The 27,155-nt window shown below is 47.3% G+C and overlaps 1 protein-coding gene across 48 annotated transcripts in view; it reads left to right on the forward strand.

The window, feature by feature from the left end:
* Positions 1–3,465: 3,465 nt before the first annotated feature.
* Positions 3,466–27,155, forward strand: part of FHOD3 (formin homology 2 domain containing 3) — a 508,721-nt gene continuing 485,031 nt past the window's right edge. For all 48 annotated transcript variants that reach the window (XM_054243584.2, XM_035269718.3, XM_054243586.2 and 45 more), the window contains exon 1: positions 3,466–3,754. In XM_054243584.2, the coding sequence (XP_054099559.2) occupies positions 3,590–3,754 (165 nt within the window). In that variant the 5' untranslated portion in view covers positions 3,466–3,589. The remainder of the gene's footprint in view (positions 3,755–27,155) is intronic.

The following is a 27,155-nucleotide window of genomic DNA, read 5'->3' on the forward strand; positions in this document are numbered from 1 at the left end:
TCAAACACACATCGTAGAATGATCACTGGCTCTGGGAAAGCCAGCGGAAGACCAAATGCAGGATGCAAGTCTGGGGAAGTCATTAGAAGACAAGCATAGAAAGTGAGGGCTAGAGAGAAGGGAAGAATTGAGAAATATTTTAAAGACTGATTCAGTGACAAGTCCTAGTGACCAATTGCAAGATGTAGGAGTCAAAGATGACTTTGACGTTCACACATTTGTTAGACATTTACTGTGTGTCTTCTCTGTGGTAGGTGTAGAAATGAATACGGCATGGTCCTTGCCTCGGAGGAGTTTTCCCTTTAGTGACAACACAAAATAAATTAACAGTAGCCATAGCTGTGGTGTTCTATGCTCCAAGGGCTTGGAGAGCATTGGAATCAGCAGACAGGCAAGTAAAGCAGTCTGGCAGAATGCAACCTTGCAGAAGAGGTTCTGGACGGGTGGTCAGGTTGGGGTGTTGGGTTGAATGTGTAATTGAGTGTGATGTGGTAACCACGTTGGGGATGTTGAATTGCCCAGTGAAAATCAGAGCCTAGAAGTGAGGAGAGGGACTCCTGTGAGTGTAGAGCTGGATGCCATATGCATGCAGGTTGAGGAGGGTTGAAGCCAGGAAAATCTAGAGGAAATGTGAACGGGATCAAGAGGAGGATGGAGACCAGAAGGACTTGAGAAGGAGCTGTCAAAGGAGGAAGAGAACCTACAGGAGATAGAGCTATTGAGCTGAGGGGATGAGAGTCTGAGAAAAGAATCATTCATGGTACCATGATGACAGATGCTGCCAAGAAAGTGGGTAGCAGGGCCAATGTGTCTTCCAGGTAAGAAAATTAGGCTGGCATTGATGATCTTAGAATGGCAGGAAGGGGTTGCCCTCCAGATGTCATGGGGTGTGGAGAAAAGGTGATGAGGATGCTGAGTAATTAATAGGGCTGTCTCTCAGAAGTTGGTTAGGAAGTGATAATGAGATAAGCCAGGGAGCTAGAATGAGAGGTGGGCTTCATATAGATGCAGCTTTTAAGATGGAAAACACTTGAGTGTTCTCATTAGGATTGAGTGAATAACTTGTGGGGACTAGTGTACAGCAAAAATGTCGGGACTCCTTAAAAAGTATTTTAAAAATTCAAGACAGCAACAGCTAAATATTAAACCACTTTAGGACCCTTTAAAGTGCAGGGCCCTGTGTGGCTTCATGGGTTGCACATCAGGAAGCAGGCCCTGGGCCTCAGGGTAAGGAGCAAGGGGAGGAAGGTAGAAGTGGGTGGATCAGTGGTAGAGCCCCAGCCAAGAGCAAGTGGGAAGGGAGGGACCCAGGGTCCAGGTGGGGGCAGAGCCTTGAATGGAAGGAAAAGTAGGACTTTGGTCACCTGAGAAGTGGGAGATGGAGGATGGAGAGGAGACAAAAAATAAGATGAAAGATGAAGAGGAGAGGGTGCTGGAAGTCATTCTGGAGAAACTGTTTTCCTTATTGACTAATTTCTGGGTGGAGGAAAGTGGCAGAAGCTTGCAGCAGCATCAGTGGAGTAAGAGGCTGAGGGGCTTTGGGGTGGAAGTGGGGGCACTACGTAATCTCACTAGTAGGCACTTGGTAGATGGGGCAGGAGGAGCAAGCCAGGTACCCAAAGGGGTCCCTGAGAGGATAGGCTGGGATCCGGGTTGGGAACGTGATAAGAAATGGGGTGGCTGGGACTGGAGAGCTCGCTGAGTGAGGAGGGAGGTGGAAGTGCAGGTGGCACATCTCAGAGGGGAAGAATTTGTGCATTTAGTATTCTGTCCATGAGGAGATGAGGAAGTCGGTGTAGGTCCAGTCTAGAGCAGAGGTCCCTAACCCCGCGGCTACAGACTGGTACTGGTCCACGGACTGTTAGGAACCGGCCCACACAGCAGGAGGTGAGCAGCCGGTGAGCGGAGGCATGAGAGTCTCAAGGGAGCAAGAGCCCTATTGTGAACTGTTGCCTGCTAGGGATCTAGGTAGCGCACTCCTATGATAATCTAATTCTTCATGGTCTGAGATCGAACAGTTTCATTCTGAAACCATCTGCCCTCCCTCCCTCCCACAGCATCACCCCCCCACCCCCGCCCCCACCACTGTCCGTTTAGAAATCATCTTCCACAAAACTGGTTCTTGGTGCCAAAAAATTGGGGATGGTTAGTCTAGAGGACTCATTCAGAGTTAAATAACAAAACAATTAGAGCTAGAAGTTCGGCTGGAAGGGGCAGAAGTGTCGTGGAATTATTTTAAACCAGGCATAAGTGTGTATGTGTGGCAGGGAAAGACATCACGAAGAGGGAGAGGTTAAAGATGTGGGTGAGGCTGCTAAGTAGGAACAAGGGTTTCTTTTCGCTTGAAACCGGAGGAAAGGGAGAGAGACGCGTTAGAGTCGCCTGGAAAAGACTCGGATGTTAAGAGAGATTGGGTGTTACGAGGGCGATCTATATGAGGCAGGGAGGAACCCGGAACTTGGCCGTGGCCTGGGAATGGGGAGAAACGTGAATGCTCCTTGGAAACGAAGGGGGTCGCCCGTGAGCGGCGAGAAGAGCTGTGGGAGGCAACGCCGAGTCTCGCCGCTCCCGCCAGTCAGGGGCGGGGAGGACGCAAACCTCCCCTCCCAGTCCCTCTGTTACCAGGGCATCTCCGGCTCCCCGCAATTCGGGGACCTTGCCAGAAGCGCTCCCCACCTCCCAAGCCCCCACGGCCCCTCAAGGTCCAATTAGGGCTTTCGGAGGCCTAACTGGGGAGAGGCCGTGGTGATACAGAAGTTTGAGCAGCACCCACCAGGCCCCCCGGGGGCCATGCCTGGCGCTGGGGTCCCTTAGCGAAGCCTCGCAGCCTCCACGCCTCTCGCCTCTAGACTTGTGCTTAAGAGCGGCCTGGGTTCCCTGGCGTACCCTCCTCTTCTTTGTCCCTAAGGGAAACCTCCCCATACCCTTAGCTGGGGCTCCGGGTCGCTGCCACTGCCCCTCTTGCTGCGGGAGCCGACTCTCTGGCCTCCAGGTGCCCTGCCGGGGTATTCCAAATCCGGGCAGCAGGAGCCGGCCGCCGCCGCCTTCATCTGGAAGGGCTTAAGCCCTCTCCGGGTGGGGAAGAAGTCAGAGGGCCGCCTGTTTCCCCGCCGGACCCCCCCCCAATCGCCCCCTACAAGTCGGTCCTACAGGCTCGGAGGGGTGCAGCTCGGCCCAGGACCTCGGGGCACATGTGCAGCCAAATCCGCCCGCTGGGCCCTCCGCCCCGCCGCCGCAGCCGCCGGCCTTTGGCGCAGGGCTGCGGATGCTGCACGAGCCATCTCCCTTGCACTTTCGCGGCAGCGGTCCAGTGGGTCCCGGCGGCCGGGCCCGGCCGGGGGCAGGGGACTGGGAGGAGGAGAGGAGCGGGAGGAAGAGGGGAAGGCGTCGGGGGGGGGGTCGGCGCCGGCCCCGCCCCCGCCCCGCCCCCCCGCGGCCCGAGCCCGGGCTGCAGCCCGGCGCGCCGGAGCCTGCGAGCCCGCGAGCCAGCGAGCGGCGGCTGCGGCCTCCCCTGCGCGCTGCGACCCGGGCGTCCCGGCCCGCGGCCCCGCTAACCCCGGGGCCCGCGCCCCCGCGGCAGGGATGCATCATGGCCACGCTGGCTTGCCGGGTGCAGTTCTTGGACGACACGGACCCTTTCAACAGCACCAACTTCCCAGAGCCCAGCCGGCCACCGCTGTTCATGTTCCGCGAGGACCTCGCGCTCGGCACCCAGCTGGCGGGGGTCCATCGGCTGCTGCGGGCGCCGCACAAGGTACGGCCGGTGGGGTGCGCTGGGCCCCCCTGGACGCAGCCCCTGCAGCGGTGCGGGCCGGGTTGGGAGCGCCTAGGGCCAGGGCTTCGCGGGCCCCGTGGGCTGGGCTGGGTTGGGCGCGGCCACGGGAGACCGTCGCTCGAGGGCAGACCCCCTCCGGGTTAGACAGAAGAGCCCGGATTATTGGCCGACTGGCGCAGGACCCTCCGAGGCGGGCGGGAAGGACAGCCAGAGCCGGGGGCTGGCGTGGCAGAGCAGGTGCCGAGCCGGCCAGAGGCGGGATGGAAGAAAGCTCCCCGACGCGGCGCCGTTAGCTCGGCCGGGTGGGCGGGGTGGGGCTCGGACGCTGGCAGTAGGCCCCCGCACTCGGGCAGGCACCAAGCGGGGCGCGGGAAGAAGCAGGGCCCCACGGGACTCATGCCCCTTGGAGGAAAGCCCTGAGCGATGGCCGGGACAAAACCTCTCTCAGGCATCTGGGGTCGCGGCGGGCGGCCACGCGACCCTCGCGACAAAGCACGCTTCCCGGGGACACCGCCTCCTCTTTCCCCCCAGGGCGCCGCCGAGGACGCCGGCGGCGCACTGCGATAGCGCTCAGGGTATCCCCCTTTTCTTCTGAGAAGCAGGTGGCCTTGGGAACCTTGGAGGAGCAGTCGCTGTGGGAGGAGGGGCGAGGGCGCGGAGGGGCGGCGCGCTCACAAAGCCTCAGCCTGGCAGCTCGAAATGAGTGTCCCCTGGGAAGAAAGACTTCTTAGTCTACCAGTTAGAGAGGTTTCTTAAAAAAAAAAAGAAAAGAAAAAAGAAAAAGAAAAAGAAAGAAAAAAGAAAAGCTTTTGCAGGAGGACAGGGCTCTTGCAAAGCATTTGTTGCAAAGAGCTGGGTATTGAAAGCTAATCATTTAGTTACCCAGGAAAACCCTTCCTCCCACTGAAAGCAGATTGAATGCAGCTTGCAGAATTACTTTCCCTGTATGCTTTCTGCCTAAGATTCATATCAAAGCTTGGAGATGATTTATTTCTTGATGATCGACATTGACACATATTTGAAAGAGATAAGCGTTGATGCCCAAAAGAACAAAATAGATTTTTAAAAAATTCCTTGGATTTCTCTATGATGACCTGCTTTGCAAGTAGAGGAGGAGCTTGTGTGAAGGAGCTGGTGGACTTTGGCAGTGGTGGTTTCCTCTCTATTAGTGTATCAGTGCTTCCTTCATCTACTTAATTAGTAGCGTTTTTTGGAGTAAGGAATGGGGCATTTCCATCTCATTCTCTCCTGGTTGGTTTCGGATAGATACAGTCATGGAAACCTCTCTGGACACAAAAGCACATTTGATTGGGAGACACAGGGTCATCATCATCTAGAGTGATGTATTCTGGATTTAGCTGATCAGAATCACTTTCGTAAATTATTTGGTTCTTCTCAATTAGTTGATTCAGTGAAAAATTTTCAAAGAGCTTCTACATCGTGATTATTCTGGCCATTATGGTCTCTGATTACAGTGATCTTTTGTTGAAACCACCAAAGGTTCGTAATTGTGGTCCTGTCTGACCTTGAAGTGGTTTCCTTGAATTTCAATCCTTATGTACATGGTTGACCTTTCAAGCTGGGAGCTGCAGTATGTTTTCATATTTCATGGAACAGCCCCACAGTCTTGATCCTGGTCTAGTAGGAGGAAATCCTGATGCTTCCCCACTGCCTGCTCCTCCTCACCCCCAACTAGAAACCCCAGCAGAGCAGTTGCACTGGCTTGCAGAACTTTCTAAGGTGTCCTTGTGGGAAGAAAAGAACCACACAGGGTTCTAGAGACTCTTGACCTTTGTTTTGGGGGCCAGCCAGCCTCAGTCTCAGAATCTTTTGCCCAGAGACAACCCCCACCCCTACCCAGTGTATTTGGATGTCTGGCAGTTTTTCCCATCTACAGCGGAGTGAGCAACTGACTTTATTGATGAGAGTTCTGTAAAGCAGAAGTCAGGGCATTTATGTGCCTAGGTATACATTCATATTGTTAAGATGATAATAATTTCCATCAGAGAATCTTAAAATTGGATGATCCACCTGTGATAGAAACAGCTGAAGAGTTTCAAGCACTTGACATAGTGTATGCTCCAACCAGGCTCTCAATGTATGCTTTCCTTTAATACTACACAGCTCCATGAAGTAGGGACTTTGATTGTCCCTATTTTAGAGATGAGGAAAGTGAGGCTGAGTGACAAAATAAGCCAGTTTTTGTGCTAGAAGTGGAGAACTGAGATTCAGACCGGCTCTGTGTGACTCAAGGCATCAGTGCTGTTCTGTTCTGGGAACCAGGTATATGGCTGTGGACAGAAACCAGGCCTCCTGAGCTTCTGTTCCATTAACTGGAGAGGTTCACCCCACCACCTTCGAGGGCCAAACACTTTTAGGCCTGGGGACAGGTGAATGTTATAAGTGACTAAGAGCCTTGAAGCAGAAATCCTGACCTGACAGAGTTCAGAGTCAGGGGTGGGAATGAGTATTTATCAACTCTCCTGTGAATTAGTTATTGGGGGGTGAGGGGGGTTTGTTGGGGGAGTGGGCGAACTATAAACCTAGGACCCTGCCACTGGTGAGGCTTTTTGGACCACAAGGCATGCTTCTTCTAGGTCCCACAGAGCCTGGTCTTGACAAGAAGTGGAGTTCTATGCAGGGAGCACGTTCTAAGTGGTACAAAGAGGGGAGAAGCATAAGCATGGGACAGGCAGACACTCTGCATGGTCTCAGCTTCCCTGCACATTCAAGTCCCTGACAGAGTCAACTTTTTTTTTTCCTTGAGACAGGGTCTCACTCAGTCACCCAGGCTGGAGAGCAGTGGTGCGGTCATGGCTCACTGTAGCCTTGATCTCCCTGGGCTCAGGTGATCCTCTCACCTCAGCCTCCCTTGTTGCTGGGACTGTAGGCATGCATCACCACACCCGCTAATTTTTGTAGACATGGGGTTTCACCATGTTATCCAGGCTGATCTTGAATTCCTGAGCTCAAAGTGATCTGCCTTGCCTCTGCCTCCCAGAGTGCTGGGATTACAGGTGTGAGCCTTGGTGCCCGACTGGGAGTAAACTTTTGACTGAAGTAGGTCACACATACAAAAAGTGTACAGGGTGTGAGTGTGCAGTTGGGCGAATTTTCTTAAAGTAAATGTACTTTAAGAAAGTACATTTCTTACTTTCTTAAAAGTAAGCAGTGCTGAGAAGGCCCCCTTAGAGGGTCCTAATTTTTAAAGCTCTTCCTAGGGATTCTCCTGTGCTGGCAGCCTTTGAACTGGACAACCTATCAGGCCTTTCCTGGCTGAAACTTGAGTGTGGACATCTTTTCTGAACCTAAAGATATATTAATTTAGTTCATGTCTGCTGACTCCATTAGAAGTTGGAGTTGTTCATTTAAGAAAATTGTCATCTCATGCAAAAATAAGAGATTGTGCTTATTATACTCTATCATTTATTTCTTAAACTGACACATTATTTAAAAAAACCCCTCATTCTAGGGAATATGATTAAATAACCATGAGTTTTGTAACAAAAGGCTCAAAACAGGTGCTGTCTTCTCATTGGGAAGATGTTCATTTCGGTGGTTATATTTTCTACATTGGGCTAAGTGAGGCATTTAGTTTTTGTTTTCAAATGCTGCAACAGTAGGTGTTTATTTCTGGCTTAAGATTTTTAAAGAAAAATGGTAATTATAGGAGTTCTAATTAAAAAAAAAAACCTCTGCAGTAGCATTCATAGAATGATAGACCTTGTAAAGCTTAAAATGTGTTTGGATTGACTTATGCCACTGGCACTTAATGATATAAGGATTCTTTATTTTTCACTTTGGGAGACAACACTGGAACTGTAGAATACTTTTACACTTTTTTAGTGTACATGTTAAGTTGACAACTATTACTTAATGATTTAATTCGGGAAATGTTTTGTTGCCCGCAGTGAGCTGGACAGAGTGGGGTTATAATAGCTGTCATGTCCTAGGCATTTGCCTGAGCTGGGAACCATCCTAGAGGGATATCACCTCACCAAGCCTGTGGCCACCCCAGGGCCAAGTACTAATACTGTTGCGACTCATAGAAGGAGAGACCAAGATTGGAAGGAAGTCGCCGGGTCACACAAGTGAGAAGTTCCAAGTTGGCATTTGACAGCAGGTCTAAGCTCTTAAGGACTTCACTTTTGTGTCCTGAATGTTCTCCTTCCGGGCAGCCTGTCCACGTTTCGGCATGCCTCCTTTCATTGGATTAGCCTTGAGTGTACTGTGTTCATTCCTTTCTCACTACCTTTGTCTTTGTGGTTGCCTCGCTGCCTCAGCGATTCTATCTGTAAACAGCTGATTGCAGTGAGGATTAGAATCTAGCTACTCCAGGTGTGAGCTGTGTATCACCTGGCCTTTATTAGAAATGCACACACTCAGACCTCCCCCAACCTACTGAATCAGAATGTGCATTTCACCAAGATGCCCTGGTGATTTTTGTGCACGCTACAGTCTGAAGAGCATGGATTACAGGTGATTTAGGTTAGGGTCTTAGTACATAGAGGTTCTCATTGTCTCTCTTGTTCTCAGATAACTTCCCTGAGGAAGAAGACCTGGCTGTTCAGTTCTCTGGTGTTTCCCTCGAAGCGGAGAAGTGCTAAGATAGAATGTGCACTAAGTTGATTGATTGGTGTTAGTTTTAGAACACAAATCCACTGGTATTATTGCACTAATGAATTTCCACCTTAATCCTCTTAAGGGACACATCTGTTTGCTACATTAAATTAAGATTTTTAAAAGATGAGATCATTAGTAAACTTGGCAAGTGTGTTGTGTCATAGCATCTTAGGACAACACTGTCTAAGAATGTTGTATGAACTGCTAAGAGTGTCTCGTGTAAGCAGAGTCAAATCTGACTCCACTGTAATTAGCTCAGTTGGTTGGAGCCTCGCTATTGAGATCAGGATCATGGGATTGAACCCTTCATGGGTCAGTTGGCTTTGTTTCATGCATGGCCACAGACCACATCGGTAACCTAGCCAGACATCCAGCAGGTGCTGTCATGGCCCCTTGCAAGGATCTGGGTGGAATAGACTGGCACCGGTCTTTGGGGAGGAAGGGGCTGCTATGTATCCCTTATGCTTATGCTGGAGCTTATTCTGGAGGCTACACTGTAGGCCTGAATGTATAGCTTTATTTATTCTCACAACAACTCTAGCAGGAAGGCAGATGAGGAATCCCCAATTAATAGATGGGGAAACTGAGGCACAGGTGGTTAAGCAGGTTGCCTAAGGCTATACTGTGTTTAAGTGAAAGAGCTAAGATTTAAGGTCGTCTTTTTTTCCCCCCTCCAAATCCTGTTGCTGTGTCCCATTATTAGAAAACCAGCAGAGCACATGCTCTCTGTGGGGGTGGGGGTGGGGTAGGGTTGACTGCATTGCCCTTTCGTGCGGCTGCCTGTCACAGTGCTGTGATTTAAGTGGTTGTATTCTGGTAAGTCCTCCCAGGGTCGATGCTCTGTGAATATGCCTTTCGTCCTAGGAGGACAACCTGAGTTCCTCTGGAAAACCACAGGACTGTCATTGCCTTCCCGCTCTGGACTCGGAAATGTTAGTCCTTAATAGTGTCGACTTGAAAACTGATTAACATGCGGAGGCCACCTCAGGAACAGTCCTCCCCCACCCTCCTTTTCTCTCTATAGTTTTTCTCTCTCTGAAGACGATACTTTTGAACACTTGGGATCTTTTCTATCTTCAGAGTACAGCAACCGCCCCTCCAGGCAACCTCCACACCTCATCTCTCAATGACACTGCTGTTGCCCGTGGCTGGTTTAGAGGCATAGCTGGGTCCTCCTTTGCCGGCCATTTTCAGAATCTTGGGTTTGTCAGCATCTGCTCCATTACAGAGATAATTAGAAGTTTTTCGGAGGTGGAGGGGGAGCTAGGGGACTGTTTCTGAACTTTGTTTAGAACTAAGTTAGAAAGAATGGGGAAAATTAAGTTACAGTGAATGTTAAGCTTTGCCACAGGGATGCAATCAGCAAAATCCTGATTGCAAGAAATTACAGTTTCTCCAACAGATAAATTGCAGAAGAAAGAAAAAGATGGAAGGAAACCTTAGATAAAATGAGACTGAAGAGATACGTCAATCAAGGGGAATATGTGGCTGTGACTGAAGGCTGATTCCAATACACCATAAATAAATATTTGACATTACCTGAGCATTTCAGCAGTGATATTTAATATTAAAATTATTAATTTTAGAGTGCGATAATAGTATTGTGGTTAGGTTTAAATAAGAGTTTAAATCTTTCAGAGGTACATATTGAAATTATATGATGTCTAGAATTCTCTTCAGAATAATTCAGGGTAAGAGACAAGTAGGTGAGTCAGCATATAGGTGGAACAGGATAGACTGAGTTAAAGCTGGATTATAGGCATGTGCCTCCATCATACTACTTTCTATACTTGTTCATATGCTGAAATATTTTTACAAAAGAGCTAAAAAAATTGGAATATAATTCCAATAGTCTCTTTGGGATCAGAGCTCTTTCATTAAGCATTACTGTTTGATCTGAGTGCGTTTTCTATGGCTGAGATGGCTAACCATCAGTGGATTTTTTTTTCATACCTCCATTGATACTTCCTACTCTGTTGTGTTCTCCTTAGGATCTTAGAAAAACAAGTGTAGGTCGTCTGTCTTTTTATGTTCGGGGTGTCTTTCTAGGCTCAATCCATTCCCATGATGAAGTAAACAATTGTCAGTCACATAAACTATTAGCTTAGTAAGGGAAATGCTAAGGTAGAGATTTTATACCTATGGTTTCCATATACGCTCCTAAATTTTTATCACTGAACTATGAATTTACTAAGGTATAATAAATGATACCAATATATAAAAGGCACTCAGCTTCCCAGTGGCTGTTGATGCCCATGACATGCTTGTATAGCCACACTGGGGTGTTGCCCAGATCCCAGTGATCCAGCTCTGCCTCCACCTTAAGTATGCCTCAGAAGAGGATTTCAGTTTACAGTGAATGGCAGTGATGCTCTAATGTACCTGAAAATGTAAGTTGATTGTATACTTGGGTACCCTTATAATTACAGTAAACATTGATTTTCTGTGGTCAGATAAACTTATTTATGGATCAACTATTGAGGAGGGAGGAAGATCAATTCTTTTTTAAAAAATTACCACCAATCAGCAAAAATATATGTTTCTGTTTTTAGAAACACATAGTAAGAAATGGAATCTACATTGTATCTATTTGCAAACTAGCAACATCCAACTCTTCTTCACCAGTTAGTTTTGTAATCTAAAAATTAAAATGTTAGACTCCAAGGAAAAACATTTAGAGTTTAATGTTAGAAAAGAAAATCTTAAAATTTTTGATCAAGTTGAAAAAAGGGAAAATGTTAAACAACTTGCAGTTCAACATAGAACGCTATTCCTAGACTTGGCAAAATTGAAACAAATTAGTTTGTCATTGAATATCTTTAACATTCTTGAAAAAGAGAAAACAAAGAAGGAAACTCCTTTGGTTCTGAGATGCCTCATCATGCACTGATTTTTATAGCAGAGAATGAAATGCCAGAGCTGTAACCAGAGTGTGTGGGACAAGCCCAAGATTTTTTTAAGTTCTCAGAATAGAAGATAACCAAAGCATCTTCTGACTGCTTGATCAGAGCCAACGAGTGGCTTGGGGTGTATAGCAAATGAGTTGACGGGCAAATGCTACCAGCTTGCGTGGCTGGTCACTGACAGGCTGGAGACTTTGAGTGGGGTTCCTTGGGGGAGAGAATGAGGAGGAGGAGCCCTTTGGCTAAACCAGAGTCACACAAAGCCTGCAGCCAATCACTGGCCACAATTTTGACCAAAGAAGTTTATACCAAATGCATTTTATATCACATTCACACCTGTTTGGTTTTATTTATGATTTGAGGTCGCCTTCCTCAACCCTCCCAGAGTCAGTGAAAATGAGCATGTGGTTGGTGACACTGGGACTAAGGTAACTGGTTGACAGAATGCTGTCCCCATCCTATGTCTGTATGTGACTAAATGAAAGCAAAATGAAATATTGTTAAGTGCGCTATACCTTAGAAACCTAGCTTTTAACCCTTCTGAACAATAAGGAGGAAACTTATCTCTGGGAGACTTAGTGGCTGTGGTACTCTGATTTCATGACATATGTGCTTGCAGCTGGAAGGGCATGGGTGCTGGAGCCCTTGGGAGAGCAGCCAACAGAGGGGGCATTTGCAGTGTCCAAGTGGTGGGGATTGTGGAGGGCTCGGAGCACAGTCTACACTAGCACCTCTGAGATGCATCACTACCGTAGCCTTGAGTGTGTTTCTGGGATCTGGGGTCCATTGTCTGTCTAGGGGTTTGTGTGCTGACATTGTACTGCTTTGGTCACTGTAGTTTACAGTAAGTCTTGATGATGTCTGGTGAGGTGGAGGCTTCCTGCTTGCCTTAGAATATAGCCATTAATAGAAAGAGAGGAAAAGTTAAAACCAGTCGTGGTCCATTCAGTGATCTTAATGTAGAAGAACAGGGTAGGCAACTAGCCAAATAGGAAAGAGACATTTAAAAAATGAGAGTCAGGTCATGTCACTGCTCCAAACTTCCCTTAGCCCTACTGCCATTCAGAGCAAATTCCAAAGTCTTTGAGTAGTTGGTCCACTTCTCCATGAGGGCAGAATTTTTTGTTTTGTTTTTGCTTTTTTGTAAATATGTTTTGTTTACTGGTGTAGCTCAAGACCCTAGAACAGTGTCTGGCACATAGTAATTGTATGGTAAATATTTGCTGAGTGAGTAGATAACCATGATTTAGAGCTAGAATGGAGAAAGAATAGTCTACTCATCTCAGCCATCTCTTTGCAGAAGTCCCTTGTGTAAAGCCTCTGCCAGAAGTGCCTTCTGGCTTCTTCGTGTATCATAGTGACCAGTTTCTCCCCAGCCTTCAAGTGTAGCCTTTCCCATTTTTGAGATTTATGTATGTATGTATGTATGTATGTATGTATGTATATATATATATATGTATATATTTATTTCTGAGACAGAATCTTGCTCTGTCACCCAGGCTGGAGTGTAGTGGCACAAACTCTACTCACTGCAACCTCCACCTCCCAGGTTCAAGCAATTCCCCTGCCTCAGCCTCCCAACTAGCTGGGATTACAGGCACCCATCACCATGGTTGGGTAGTTTTTATATTTTTAGTAGAGACAGGGTTTCGCCATGTTGGAAAGGCTGGTTTTGAACTCCTGACCTTGTGATCTGCCCACCTCTGCCTCCCAAAGTGCAGGGATTACAGGTGTGAGCCACTGCGCCTGGCCTGAGCTTTGTTTTTTAGAAGACCAATTCTCACTAATTTGTACTTGGAGAGATGGGTCCTCGTATCCCCACAGATGGGGATGGACATGGCCCTTGAAAATTAATTGGTTGTACTTAAAAGGATGGAAATAGGGTGGATAAGTCACAAGAACCATGACCCCAGGGTTTTGTCATGGAGTGATCTGTGACCTACAACCTGCAGAAAGTGTCTAGGGGGGGCTGCTGGAAGTGCCATACCATTACCTTCCCTTGTGGTGGCAGAAGTAAAGAGCTGGGTTATGCCCATGAGAAAGCTGTGTAATATGGACTGTTCTTACTACTCAGATCAGTATGTGTTTATTGATGAGCATGTGCCTTGTACTCTAAAGCATCTTCACACTGTAGCTCCATGCAGCTGTCCACTTAATCGGTGTGTGTGGAATCAGGATGACATTGCTGGAGAGAGGTTACTACTGACAAAGCTAGATTCAGGGAAGGAAAGACTGACAAACAAGGATTCCTCCCTTATGCAACAAAGCATCTGTTCCCATCGCAGAATGAACACATGAATACATTTGGAGACTGCAGAAAAGCACATTAAAGAAATACAAATCACTTTTCTCACCACCCAAAGGGAACCACTCTTAACACTTTTGTGTCTTTCCAGAATTTTAACATCTATTCATAATAATATCTGAATACTTTCCCAAGTCATTAAATATTCTTGGAGCATATCATCTTTAGTAACAGTTTGGTAATCCAGTCTATGTATGTACCATGATCCATGTAACCATTGTTCCAGGTTCCATGAGGGAAAGCGCTCTTTCTTCTTGAGTGTTAAATTTTTTCATGCTTGGTACTTCATACATATTCATTAAATGAGTGCATGAGTGATTGAACTATTGGAAATTTAGGTAGTTGCCAGTAAGGAAAATACAGATGGTCCTGTAATACATACTTGCAGAAAAATAATTTTTTTCTCATATTTGATTACTTCCTTAAGATGAATTCTCAATGTTTAGTTGCTGAGTTAAATGATGAAGATTTCCTCTTGGATGGGAGCAGTTTCCCTCATTTTAAGCATTGGAGGTAGCTGGAAAGATGGTCTCTAAATCTGTGTGGGGCAGGTAAAGAGCCAGGCCAAGTTATGAAGCCCAGCTCCAACCTGACTTCTTCCTTTCTTTGTGCAGCTGGTGTCACCTCCAAGAGTGACACTTGAACTTGGAAAACCACCAGGTGCCATTCAGGGATTATTGTTTATAGATGTTTAACCCTGAATGAATTACGTGTATGTATCCCATTGCCTCTACTATTTTGAAGAACAAAACTCATTCTAGGCTTTCCTGGCCATCCTCCAGACATACCCGGGCTGTGCACTGAGCACCTTCAGACCCAGGACACTGTGGGCCTCACTTCATCCTGTGGCTGTGTCCCTCCACCAGATGTAAAGCCCCAGTAGCAGGAAGCACGTTAACTTATCTTTCATTTCAGAGTTCCTAGGTCAGGGTCTGATACATAGTAAGCCCCAACAAATATATATTTTTTGAATATTTGAAAGAATGTTAAGTGGAAAAAGTGCAGTATATGTTAATATACATAATGGTTGCAACAACAGGAAAGAGTCTGTAGGGTAGACCTTTACCCTTCAGATCCCTCATCCATCGCCATGATTTGTGGATGTTATAACCCCCGCCTTCAACACACACACACATGCTGCAGGTGAGTGTGGTAGAACCAACTCTTCAGTGTATCAAAAGCTTGTTTCTAGCCTTCTTCCCACTGAGTCCACGCTGGGTCCTCCAGCAGGAAAGTCCAGCTTGCAAGGAAGCCTCATGTTGGCAAGAGAAGGCAGACTGTCCTGGATGGTGTGGACATGCCCAGGGGCTCTCGTGGCAGGGGTGGGTGTCAGGGTCTCCTTTTATGGAGGGAGACCAGGTCAGACTTAAGGCCTGCAGTCCATGATGGGGAAGAACCAGCGTGTGAGCCGTGTGCTCTCACCTGCACTGTTCCCAATACTTGTTTTCTGTTTCTGCCCATGTGAGCCAAGGGGAAGAGCGCTGTGAGCTTGTGTGAGGGGCAGGGTCCCCGAGGCGAGTGTGGCCACAGTGGCTGCAGCAGCTCTGATTGGTGGGAAATTCCAAGAAGAAGGTGGTTCTGAGGAGAAAGGAGTGGTGGCCGCAGAGTCCAACTGCCCTTCTTCCCACACGTGGAAATTCTGCCTTTTGCCAACCATGGAGGCTCTAAGAAGGAGATTTTATTTCAGGTAATGGCACTCACCTTGGAGGGATCTGTGACTCCTTCCTGTATCACTTCATAGCTTCAGGCTGCAGGAGGGCTCAGGCAGGCTCCTGACCGCAGCTTCCATGAATCACCCGGGCCCGGCAGTCCTGGAATGGCTAACGTCTGAGCTGCCAGTGCCCGGAAGTGGGAGAGGTTATCCAGTCTTCCTGTGGCTCCTCCATCCAAGCTCAGCAGCACCATGTGTCTGGGAGCAGGGAAAGGAGAGCCATTGGGCAGTCCTGTCCAGAACAATAGTCAAGGATACGAGTGGTTTTTTGTTCCCAGAACTGAGTACATTTTTGTGGACAGTGATTCATTACAGAATACGCCAGTCCTAGAACCACAGCATGTCTGTGCAGTTTACCAGGCACTGGGACATAGGTTAGCCCAGCTGGTCCTCATGCAACCCTGAAAGAGGGTGAGTGGGGCATTGGGGCCTCCATCTAAAAGGTGAGAAAACGAAAATCAGGATGTTTCATGACTAATGCACAGTAACCATCCCTCACAAGGTCAAAAAAAGAACTCAGCACATGGCTTCTGTTGTTCAGGCTGAGCTCCCTGTCTCCATCTGTCAGAGATAAGTCTGAAGGATGTGTGTTGACACCCAGAGAAGTGTGCAGAGTGAACACAATCAGAGAAAAATGTAAGCGGAGTTGACATGACATTAAATGGAACAAGTTGGTGCTTAGTTTTACACAGGCTGGGGAGTAGAGCTTGGCTCAGCAGGAAGCTTTGCTTCTATCAATGCTACTGATCCCAGGAATGTGAAAATGATCTCTTTTATTATGATGATGGAGAAATAAGGCATACACATGATGCAAAGCGAAGTAACAACAGAAGGCAGCATATGACTCATGTCAAAGTATGACACAGGCCTATGGGGCTAAGGAAGTGTCAACTTGGGAAAAATTCACATGCATTAAATGGCCTGGAAGGCCTTGTGGAGAAGGAGGATGGGGTTTGAGTAGGTGAAAGGGAGGTAAAGGGCACCTGGTACAGGTGAGACGCAGATAGGATCAGGCTTGAAGGCTCTGGGTGAGTGAGGATAGCCCCCTGGAGGGAGGTGACCCACAGAAGTGGGCCTGAGGGCTAAACTGACATGTGGGCTTGACTGGGGAGCTGGGGCTGTTGTCAATGACCACAAACTGAATAAAAAATTACTTTCATTTCATGTCATAGAAACATGACAGGAAAGGAAAGGAAGAGGAAAGATGGGAAGAAAATAATTACAAAAAGGTGAGAAAAAGAGAAATGGGGCAAAGAAGAAAGGAGATGGGTGTATGGGCAGTCACTGAAAGGCTACTATGTAGACAGCATGTGAGGAGGAAAGGAGACAGGGACAAGCCATAGGCACAGGACGCGTCTGGGCAGGGAGGGTAGGAACCCTGCTGGTCACAGTCCTAGCCACTGCTAATTCCTGGTGAGCTGATTATCAAGTGTTAGCCAGCGAGGGCTTTCAATGTGACCCTTCTGGGAGCTTTCCCTTCTTCCTCCCTTTCACAGACGTTCATGGGTGTCTGCTTGATGTCAGACCCCATTGGTTCACAGAGTAACACAAATCAATGACACCAAGGGCTGGCTCCATGTCAGACAGACCTGAGCTCTATATTTTTTCTGAAATCTTCAGACAGTTGCACCTCCCTCATGGGCTGTTGTGGAGGACACAAAGTCCTTATGTTTTTTGTATGTCACAGGAGCATACATGGCCTCCAGCCCCAGCTGCGCAATGGTGGGCTGTGTTCCTTTCCCAGCATCATAGTCCCTTCCCTGCAGCTGTGTTATGAGATCTCCTCTCACCATCCCACACCTGCACCCCCACTGCAGTGTCCCCACTCCCAGTGCGGCTCCTCACCTTTGACTACCAAGACAAGGCAGACCACTCAGAGGCAGCGCTGGATGCTGCCTGCCTGAACTCCACCTGCATCCACATGCCCTGCCCTACCCTTCTTGCTCTTGGGGGCGGGGACAGGTATGCCCCTTCTCTTGGCCATACCCAGCCCTTTTCCATGGTGTCTTCACCCTCTCCTTCCCTCTGGGATTCTCCCATTAGCATTTAGGTGGGAGAAGCCTTCTTTTTTCCAGAAAATCCCTCCTCCCCAGCCCTGGGCCCAGCTGTCTTTCTTCTGCCCTTCATCCCTCAAGCCTCCCAGACCTGTTTAAGCCTGCCCCCCGTCTTACCGTCCCTTCCCATTCCCTCCCAGCTCCTGTCACTGCTGCAATTAAACTACTCTTGCTAAGGTACTTGTCTTTAAATCTAGTAGACACTTTTCCTCCTTGACTTATATCATCTAATAGCAGTTGCTGTTTCTGATGGTCCCCTCTGAGGAGCACTTGCTGTTCTGTTTGTTGGTGCGATATGCACCTGCCCTTGCTAGTCCTTCTGAATCTTTCTGCTCCCTCTGGCTTTTTGAATGTTGGCCTTTCTCAGGTTTCTGTCTGAAGAATATACTTCCTCCTCAGAGTCACCCTCTTTTTCCTGGGTGGCTTTGAGAGGGCTTTCTGATGACCCCCTAGATCATAGCTGTGGCTCAGCTCTCTCTCTGGGCTCTGAGGCCAAATACTCAGCTGCCCTTTGGACGGCTCCTCCTGGATGTCCCACAGACACTGAATCTGCCCCGCATATAAATCAGATATTATCATCTTCCTACAGACCCACACAGCCTCAGTGAGGAGCGTTGCCAGCCAGTGGCCCCCTCCTGCCTCTGTCAGAACCACATTCTGTTGATTATCCTGCGTCTCGGAGTCTGCCTGCTTCTCCCTGTGGTCCGTGTATAGGCCATGGCATGTAGAAAGTGTTCAATAATATTTACTGAATGAATGGAAAAGAAGATAATGTTTGAGAAATTATCAGTCACATGGGGATTGCTCAGAAAATGTGGGTGCCTATGTTAGTTGTCTGTGAATAAATCACCCCAAATGTAGTGGCGTCAAACTACTATTTATTGTCTCCCATGGTTTCCTTGGACCAGGAATTTGGAAGCAGTTCCTTGGGTGGTTCTAGCTCAGGGTCTGTCATTAGGCTGCAGCTGGATTGTGCCTGGGCCTGGTATCATCTCAGAGACGTCTTCAGTCATGTGGCCAGTTCCTGGACTGGGAAGTGCCAATAGCTAGGAGGTCTCTGGGCAGCTCTCTCCATCTCTCAGTGGTCTCTCCCCAAGGTCTCTCTAGCATGGTGTCCTCGGGGTAGGTGGACTTCTTGTATGGCAGCTCCAGGCTCCAAAGAGAGAGGGCCAGGCAGGTGCCTGCTCACCTTTTCTAGCCATATGCTTTCTCTGTACTCCACTCATTAGAAGTGAGTCACCAGGACTGGCCGTCATTCAAGGGCAAGGGGAATTAGACATCATTGTTTTATGGGAGAATTGCCAAAGAATTTGTGAACCTAAAAAAAAACTTTGTATTTGGTAAAATTCACTTTTATTTTTGGTGCACAGTCTTATGAGTTTTCATATACACATAAGTTTTTGTAACTGCCACCACTACCAGGACACAGAACAATTCCAGCAACCTTAAGAATTCTCTCGGGCCACCCTTTTGTAGTCTTGCATTCTCAGAGGCCACTGATCTGTTTTCTCTCCCTATAGTTTTGCTTTCTCTCCCTATAGTTTTGCTTTCTCTAGAATGCTATATAAATAGAATCATTTTGTATGCAGCCTTTTGAGACGCTTCTTCATTCTGCTCAGTGCCATTGAGATCCAGGTTGTTGGGTGCTTGAGTAGTTCCTTCCCCTTTATCGCAGAGCAGTTTCCCACGGTATGGATGTCCCACAGTTTGTTCATTCATTCACGCACTGAAGGACACCTGGGTTGTTTCTGGTTTTTGATGATTATGAATAAAGCTGCTCTAAACATTTGCATAGAGATTTTGTGTGAACCTAAGTTTTCATTTTTCTCTGGTAAATACCTAGATTCTTTATTCAGCAGATAATTACCTGGCTCTCTCCTTAGCAGGACAGTCAGGAGGTTTCTTTTTTGGCCAGTTATTCTTTGTCAGAAAAATTTGTCTTTCTTTTTTTTTTTTTTGAGGCAGAGTCTCACTCTGTTGTCCAGGCTGGAGTGCAGTGGCATGATCACGGCTCACTGCAGCCTCGACCTCCTGGGCTCAAGTAATCCTCCTGTCTTAGCCTCCCAAGTAGCTGGGACTGCAGGCATGAGCCACTGAACCTGGGCTGTCAGAAGAATTTGTTATTTGGGTCTCTGAATTTCAGATGATAAGCACCTTTTAAAACATTGCCCACAAAAAGATCATTCATTGAGGCATCCTTGTTTGTGGCCTTTTGACTGTTGTTAATTCTTAGACCTCCCAAAGCCCTGTTGTGGATGAATTGTGAGGTAAAGTACTGGCATCCCCTACCTCATGGCCTCATCATCCTGGGCTCTGATGTCACCTTGCCCTGGCTCAAAACCCTCATTTCACAACTTTACACAGGGACAATGCCTATGACAGAGCTGCGTGGAATCACTTCTCAAACTCCATGGAGCACAAATCGCCAGCCATTTTATCAATTAGCAAAATGGTGTAAACAAGCAAAGCAGAAAGTGGCATTGGAGAAATTAGAGTGTGAAAGGTGCCCTGTGATCACTGCACACAGAGGTGACATGAGCAGTAATGGAGAAATGTGGCCATGTGCGTGCGGCTTTCTCTGTCACATCAGAAAATAGAGCTTTAGAGGAGGAGGTGGTGGGAACGATGGAAAGGGCCCAGATATTTAAGAAGTTCAGAGGGTAGAGTATTAGACATGTGGTTTTTGAATGAACTTTGTCTTCTCTTTGCTGAGGGAAAGTAAGGATTCCAAGGTCGGCAAGGCCTCCAGGTAGCCTTCCAAAGAGTCCCCTCATCAGGGCGTCTTGTACTTTCAATGTATGCAGCCTGGGGACCTGCCTGAAATGCAAAACCAGAGCCCACTTTTCAGTTCTGTTTCTATTCTGCCTCCCTGTCTAGGGATCCTGACTTTCCTTAGGATATTAGAGTACATTAGGTCAAGGCCTAAATGGGGGAGATCTATGTGCTCCAAGTGCCTTTAAGAATTGCGGATGTTAGCACTTGCATTCTCGAGGAACATGCAAGGAAGTTAAATGTGCAGTCATGCTTGACCTCTGAGGAAGTCTTTCACTGACTCACAGAGCAGAACTAAGTCAGGTTCTCTACAGAGCACTTGGAAACCAGAGAAGAATAAAGCACGGGCCTTGTCTTCAGGAACTGATAGGTCATGAGGGTGTCAGGCTGGCCTGGTCTCTTAACCTACTCTCCTAATAGGCTTCACTTTATTTCTATGAAAAATGCATTCAGAGTTCCAAATAGTGGAGTCATATTGAATTTTTGAAAGACGCCTGTGGGTAAGGTGGGGACTGTGTTTTTGCAGGAAGTTGTGACTGGCTTATGTTTAGTGAGTTTCACTGGAAACCAGTTTACATAGAGATGCTTAGGATATTGTCCTCAGTCTCTCAATTTCTAGGCCTTTCCTTGCCTTAGCCTGCCTCCTTGGCCACCCAAGAGCTCTGGATCCCAGATCTGCTCCCTGTAACCAAAGTCTTTCCCCTCTAATATGACAGCATCACCCCAAGACTCTTGATTCTCTTATTCCATACGCTGTGCAGAAGCATTTATCAGGTTCCCTTTTGGATGAAACTGGGGGCTTCTGCAGAGGACATGTGGGGGTTAAGGAGACCTGTGGGGCTCTGGAACATCCTGAGATTTTGAACATGGCTTATAACATTAAAGTTTGTGAACAGTGCTTTGGTTAAAGGCCTGGCCTCACAGCAGCAATGAGGGAGGACTTAGACCAAAGCCTAGAACCTGTGTGCTCACTGCTCACACACACACCCTATCAGTTCTTCCAGTAGCCTGCCTTGCACCAGGCCTGGAGAGAGGACCCCAGATCTGTGATGTCCCAGTGAACCCTGGCAGTGCTGAGTACTCAGGCAGAATACCCCATCATGTCTGCTCACAGCCCCGACTTTTGAAAATATAATTTTGGTTTCTTGATTGGTGTCTGTGACTCCTGCTTCGTGAGACATCATGAGTGCTCCCATCTGCTAGGCCCTGAAGTGGCAGCTCTCTGCCCACTGCTGCCACTGCATGCACTGTTCTGTGGCTGAGACAGCCATGAGTAAGATCAGAGCTAATCCTCAGGGAGCAGGAGGGGAGAAGGAGGGGTGGCCCCAGGCCTGAGATTTCTTTGTGTCTCAGGGCTCTGGTATCTTTAAGCCTCTTTTCTTCCCTCCCTCTCTTGGAGAGCCATTGCTGTCATTAAAAAAAAAAAAAAAAAAAAAAGAAGTTCCTTGACTGGCCTGGTCCCTAAAGCAGAGCACACTAGCTCCATTAAATTAACATATGTAGTTCTGCAAAGTCTAAACAGTTTACATTTCTTCATTCTAGGCAGTATTTGTCGGCTTGCCAAAGCAGGGAAAATCTGTACAGGGACAAGAAGTTTAGTCCCCTGCATGACTAGAATGGTGCTTTGCCTCTGCCTCCTGGGGTGTGTAGGGATCAAACTGGAGCTCCTCAAGAGGGTCTACCACATTTCAGCAGCATTTGTTCACCAGCAAAAAGGGCATTACCCAAATTCTATTGCATGAGTCACTGGGGTTAAAAGTCCTTCAGACAGATAGCAGGGTCAGCTCTTGTTCTTTTGAGCTGTCTATATACATTCCAAAATATATCTTGGTCATTTTGATTGGTCATTATTGATAGAAGGGCCTTTGGTATTATTAGTGTTTTAGTTCTATTACAAAGATGCATACACATGTATATTCATTGCAGCACTGTTTACAATAGCAAAGACCTGGAACCAACCCAAATGCCCATCAATGATAGACTGGACAAGGAAAATGTGGCACATATACACATGGAATACTATGCAGCCATAAAACACAATGAGTATGTGTCCTTTGTAGGGACATGGATGAATCTGGAAACCATCATTCTCAACAAACTGACACAAGAACAGAAAATCAAACACGGCATGTTCTCACTCATAGTTCTCCATGAGAACACATGGATACAGGGAGGGGAGCATCACACATTGGGGTCTGTTGAGGGGGTAGGGGAGGGACAGTGAGGGGGGGTAGGGATGTTGGGGAGAGATAACATGGGAAGAAGTGCCAGATATAGATGATGGGGGGATGGAGGCAGCAAACCACATTGCCATGCATGTACCTATGCAACAGTCCTGAATGATCTGCACATGTACCCCAGAAACTAAAGTACAATAAAAAAAGTTTATGATCAGTTTACATAGGGCTCACAGTAATCAGTAGCTTGAAGATGGACCCAATAAGGCAAACTATATAAGGCCACCCCAGTGCCCCTTGTTCTGCAGCTCTGTTCCTTTTAGCAGTGGCCTTCACTTTTTAAGACTGGGTTCCTGGTTTATCTTTCTGGAATCAGTAACTGTCAAGAAGCCAGGTGAAACCCTCAAAGTGCATTGCTCCTGAACCTGAATAATTAGCTGGGGTGTTCATTCTTTTGTTCACTCAACACGTTTTCATTGAGCACCTGCTAAGCACTGGATTCTCTTAAGCACTGGAGAAATCATAGTGAATGAAACAAGCAGAAATCCTGATCTTCAGGGAGCTTACATTCAAGTGGGAGAGATGCAAGAGAGATGATAAATAAAATGAATTGGGAAGGTATGTGCTATGTTGGAAGGTGACCAGTGCCCATCTCCCTCGGCCTCAGTTTCCTCATCTGCAAAATGAGAAAATGGGGACACACCTCCAGTGTTCCTTCCTTCCAGTTCTTTTCAAGATTTCCTGTGAGTTTTTTGCATCACTTCATAAGGAAATCCAGTAGTCTCTCTTACTTGCAGATACTACATGCAGATCTTTTTTTTTTTTTGAGATGGAGTTTTGATCTTGTTTCCCAAGCTGGAGTGCAATGGTGCAATGTCAGCTCACTGCAACCTCTGTCTCCTGGATTCAAGTGATTCCCCTGCCTCAGCCCCCCAAGTAGCTGGGATTACAGGTGCCCACCACCACACTTGGCTAATTTTTGTATTTTTAGTAGAGATGGGGTTTCACCATGTTGGCCAGGCTGGTCTAGAACTCCTGATTTCAGGCGATCTGCCTACCTCGGCCTCCCAAAGTGCTGGGATTATAGGTGTGAGCCACTGCCCCGGCCTCCTGCAGATATTCTTAATGAGAATACAGAAATGTTTACAACAATTTGGTTCTGCATCATTCTTCTGGTGACAGTGATTGTATCTCCCTAGGTGCACAGTGGGATGTAGTGTCATCTATAGTCTATTTAGAATGAGGCCAGGGTCCATCTGTGCTATTGTGGACTTACTGAGCCCAGTGCTCCCATGTGTGGGCTATAGGAAGGTGGGAAGGTAAATAATGAGATGGGGGCCTCCTTTCTATAGTGTGTATGGGGGTTGACAGGAATGGGGAGATGGGAGGGACCCAGTTCTTCTCAGGACACAGCTCAGCTTGCATGACTTCTGGATAATGGGACTGTGGAGTGATTTCTGCTTTTTTATCTCCTGGCTCAGAGCTTTCTGCAAGTGGGATTACTGCTGTTCTTTACTAATATGAATTGCACTTTTGGAGTACATAGAGTGTTGCTTTCCCCTGGGTTTAAATCAATTAATGACCACCCACCAAATGCCAGTCACTGGGCCAGGTGCAGGGGATGTGAGGGAGAAGGAGTGGCAGACACTTCTTTGGGGCCCTTGCTGGTTGGGGGACTAGCTGGTGCTTGAGAGGCCATGAGCCCTGTGTATGGTGCTATTTGTAGCAATTGGAGAAACAAGTGGAGAATATGCCGGGATTGGGGGTGGGGGGTGGGGGCGCTTCCCATCCACAGAGGAGAGAGCTTGCTTTCTGTTTCCTGCATTCACTCTGCTCAGTCCCATGAGTCATGAGGAGGGCATGGGGCAGGCAATGTCCTGTGCTCTCAGATGCCTCTGTTGGAATGCCGAGAGACAGCGAAGCCTTGCTGTCCATGTGACAATGGCCAGAGGCAGGGCCACCAGCCTCTAGGACACTATCTCTTGGTGGCTTTGGAGTATGAATTTGTGTGGTTGGTAGCTGGGATGGGCTGTGAGTGTGACTTCTCTCACCTCCCTCTCTGGCCGAGCAATCAGCAGGGCCATTGAGGTGGAGGGTGGGGTGGAAGGGTGGGGTGGAAGGGTGGGGGTCTACTGTGATGGTGGGAGAAACTGGGGTAGAGGAATGACTCTAAGCAGGTGCCAGGTCCTGAGGTCAGGTGTGAGGAGGCATGGGAGAGCTGGATGGCACAGCCCTAGAATGTGGAAGAGCAACAGGAGGCTTGGAGATGGTCCGTTTGGCCCTATGGTGCACTGAACCAGGAGATCAGGCCAGAGGGCAGTCGCCTCCTCTCAAGAGGGTTATGGGGGAGGAATGTTCTTGGGCATCTCCAGAAGGGCAGTAAGTTGCCCGTTTTCTTTGCTGTTGAATCTCAGGTAAGGCTCCTCCTGTTGTGGGAATGGATGAAGGGGTAAGGCGGGAGTAGGTGGTACCAGTACGCAGCTGGGGCAACCCTATGGCCTGTGGACCCAAAAGAAAGAGCAGGTTTGGGGGCTGGGGGTGGTAGGTTCCATGGGAGATTGGTGGGCATAGTGGGTTGGAGCTGCAGAGTCCAGCCAGTTATTCCTTCTGCTGCTGCTTATCCTCCTACACCCAGAAACTAGTGCCCCTTCATAAAGCATGAAGCATTCTTGGCTGCTAGTGACCTGGTGGTATCCCTTCTGTCTGGTCTGGTCCCCGCCAGCTGTCCACCTTAGCTCCTCACATTCCTGGCTGCTTCATGCTTGCTGGCTTTGTCATCCCTCTACCTCTTCCTCCCCACTTCCCCTTGCAGGATCATCCTCATCTTAACAGATCTGGCATTAATTAACTCATTCGTTCATTCCACTGACACTGCTGCCTGTTGAGTACCAGGAATGGCTGCTGGGCACTGCCACCTGCTAACCCCCAGGCTGGAGGGTGATCCTCATGGATACCCCTGTGGCTGCTTGTTCTGTGCAGTGTAGCAGCATGGGCTTTGGATTTTATGGACACACTTGCAATCTCTCTGAGCTTCAGTTTCTGCATCTGTAAGGTGGGGATGATCACGCCTGCTGGAGAGGCTGGCTGCAAGCCTGACATGCTATGACTTGAGAAGCATCTAACCCCGGGCTTGGCCCACTCAGAAAGGAGGCACCCGGCTGCCACTGCTTCTCCTCTGTGTGGGAGTCTCTGACAGGGGAAATTGGACACGCAAAGGCCAGCAATGGGGAACACTGTCAAATTCCTCCACATAACACCAGGGCAAAGAAGATACTTGTTTTTCTGTTTTTTTTTTTTTTTTTTTTTTTTTTTAAGGTTACGTTAGATGGGAATATCTGTAAGGCAAGAGTGCAGATCTTGAGGAGAGACTTCAAATAGCATCTTTTACTCACCAAATGCAGCAAATTTTCTGGAATGCTGTGGCCCTTGCTAGTTTGGGGGTCATTGCCCCAGGCACATCAGGCATCAGGATGCCTTTACCCACCCCTTCCCAGACTCCCAGGGTTTCCTTGTGGTTGGATGATGTGAAGCACTTCATCCCAGAGACAGAGGACTTCTCACCAGACTACCTTTCAGTTCTCAGCTCGGCTCAACACTGTTCTCTCCAGGGCACAAATTGCCAAGACCACAGAAGGTAGGGAGTCAGCAGCAGGAAGTAAAGCTCTCCTGTCACCAAGACTGCTCTCTTTGTTCCCACCCACCTAATCTTACCTATTCTCCCCAGGCTTCACTAAATCCTACCTCTTTCTCAAGGCCACCCTCAGCTACTTCAGTGTGATGCCCACAGGGTCACAAAGCCCATTAGCTTTTTGCTATAAAGTACTAGTTTATGGTAGACCAGTACTTCTGAAAACAACTAGAAGAAGCTGAGTAGACTCTAAATAATATGTAAGAAGACATTTAAACAGCTAGCCAGAACTTGTGGGGCCAAGACCCTGAAAAAAAGGAAAATTATTTGAAGTGATCCCAGCATTCTCTGATGATTTTCCCTTTGAGGATTGTGTTGATTCATAAGTAGCAAAGACTGCTTTAAAGTTACAGTATTCCCACAAGGATAGACAAATAGATCAGCATAGAATCCCAAAGCATACCCAGACACATGCAGTGGGACAAGATTTGTCCTTTCTGTAAATGGTACTAGACCTGTTGGGTATTCACATGGAAATGAATGAATCTTGACCCTTATCTTGCAGTAGGTACAAAACTCAATTCCAGATGATTCATCAAATTAAAGGTGAAAGGTAAAACAATAAAGCCCCTAGAAGATAACAAAGGAAAATATATTTACAACTTTAAGAAGGCAAAGATTTCAATACAGGATAGGAAAACACTAGCCATAAGGGAATAAACAAGATAATTTGGAGTACATTAAAATTAAGATCTTCTGTTCATCAAAAGATATCAGTGAAAGGCAAGTTACGAAATGGGAGAAAATATTTACATGTTCTCTCTCTTTGTGTGTGTAAATATTCAACAAAGGGCTCATATTCAAAATATGTAAAAGGCTTCTTAAATAAGAATAAGACAGTCCAATAGAAAAATGGGGAAGAGACTTGAATAGGTGCTCCATTTAAGATGGTACCCAATGACCAGTGACCTTTATTCATCAGGGAAATGCAAATTAAAACTATAGTGATACTACTGCATACCCACCAGAATAGTCAAAATGTAAAACCATGACAATTTTAAGGGTTGGAAAAGCTGTGGAACAAAAAGAACACCCATATACCTACTTTTCACAACTCTTAGGCAGCTGTGAAGCTGAACATATGCATGTGACCTAGTAATTAATAAAAACTCAACAGATACGTATATATATGTGCCCAAGAAGGCAT

Source organism: Callithrix jacchus, chromosome 13 (genome assembly GCF_049354715.1).
Source record: "Callithrix jacchus isolate 240 chromosome 13, calJac240_pri, whole genome shotgun sequence".
Taxonomy (NCBI): domain Eukaryota; kingdom Metazoa; phylum Chordata; class Mammalia; order Primates; family Cebidae; genus Callithrix; species Callithrix jacchus.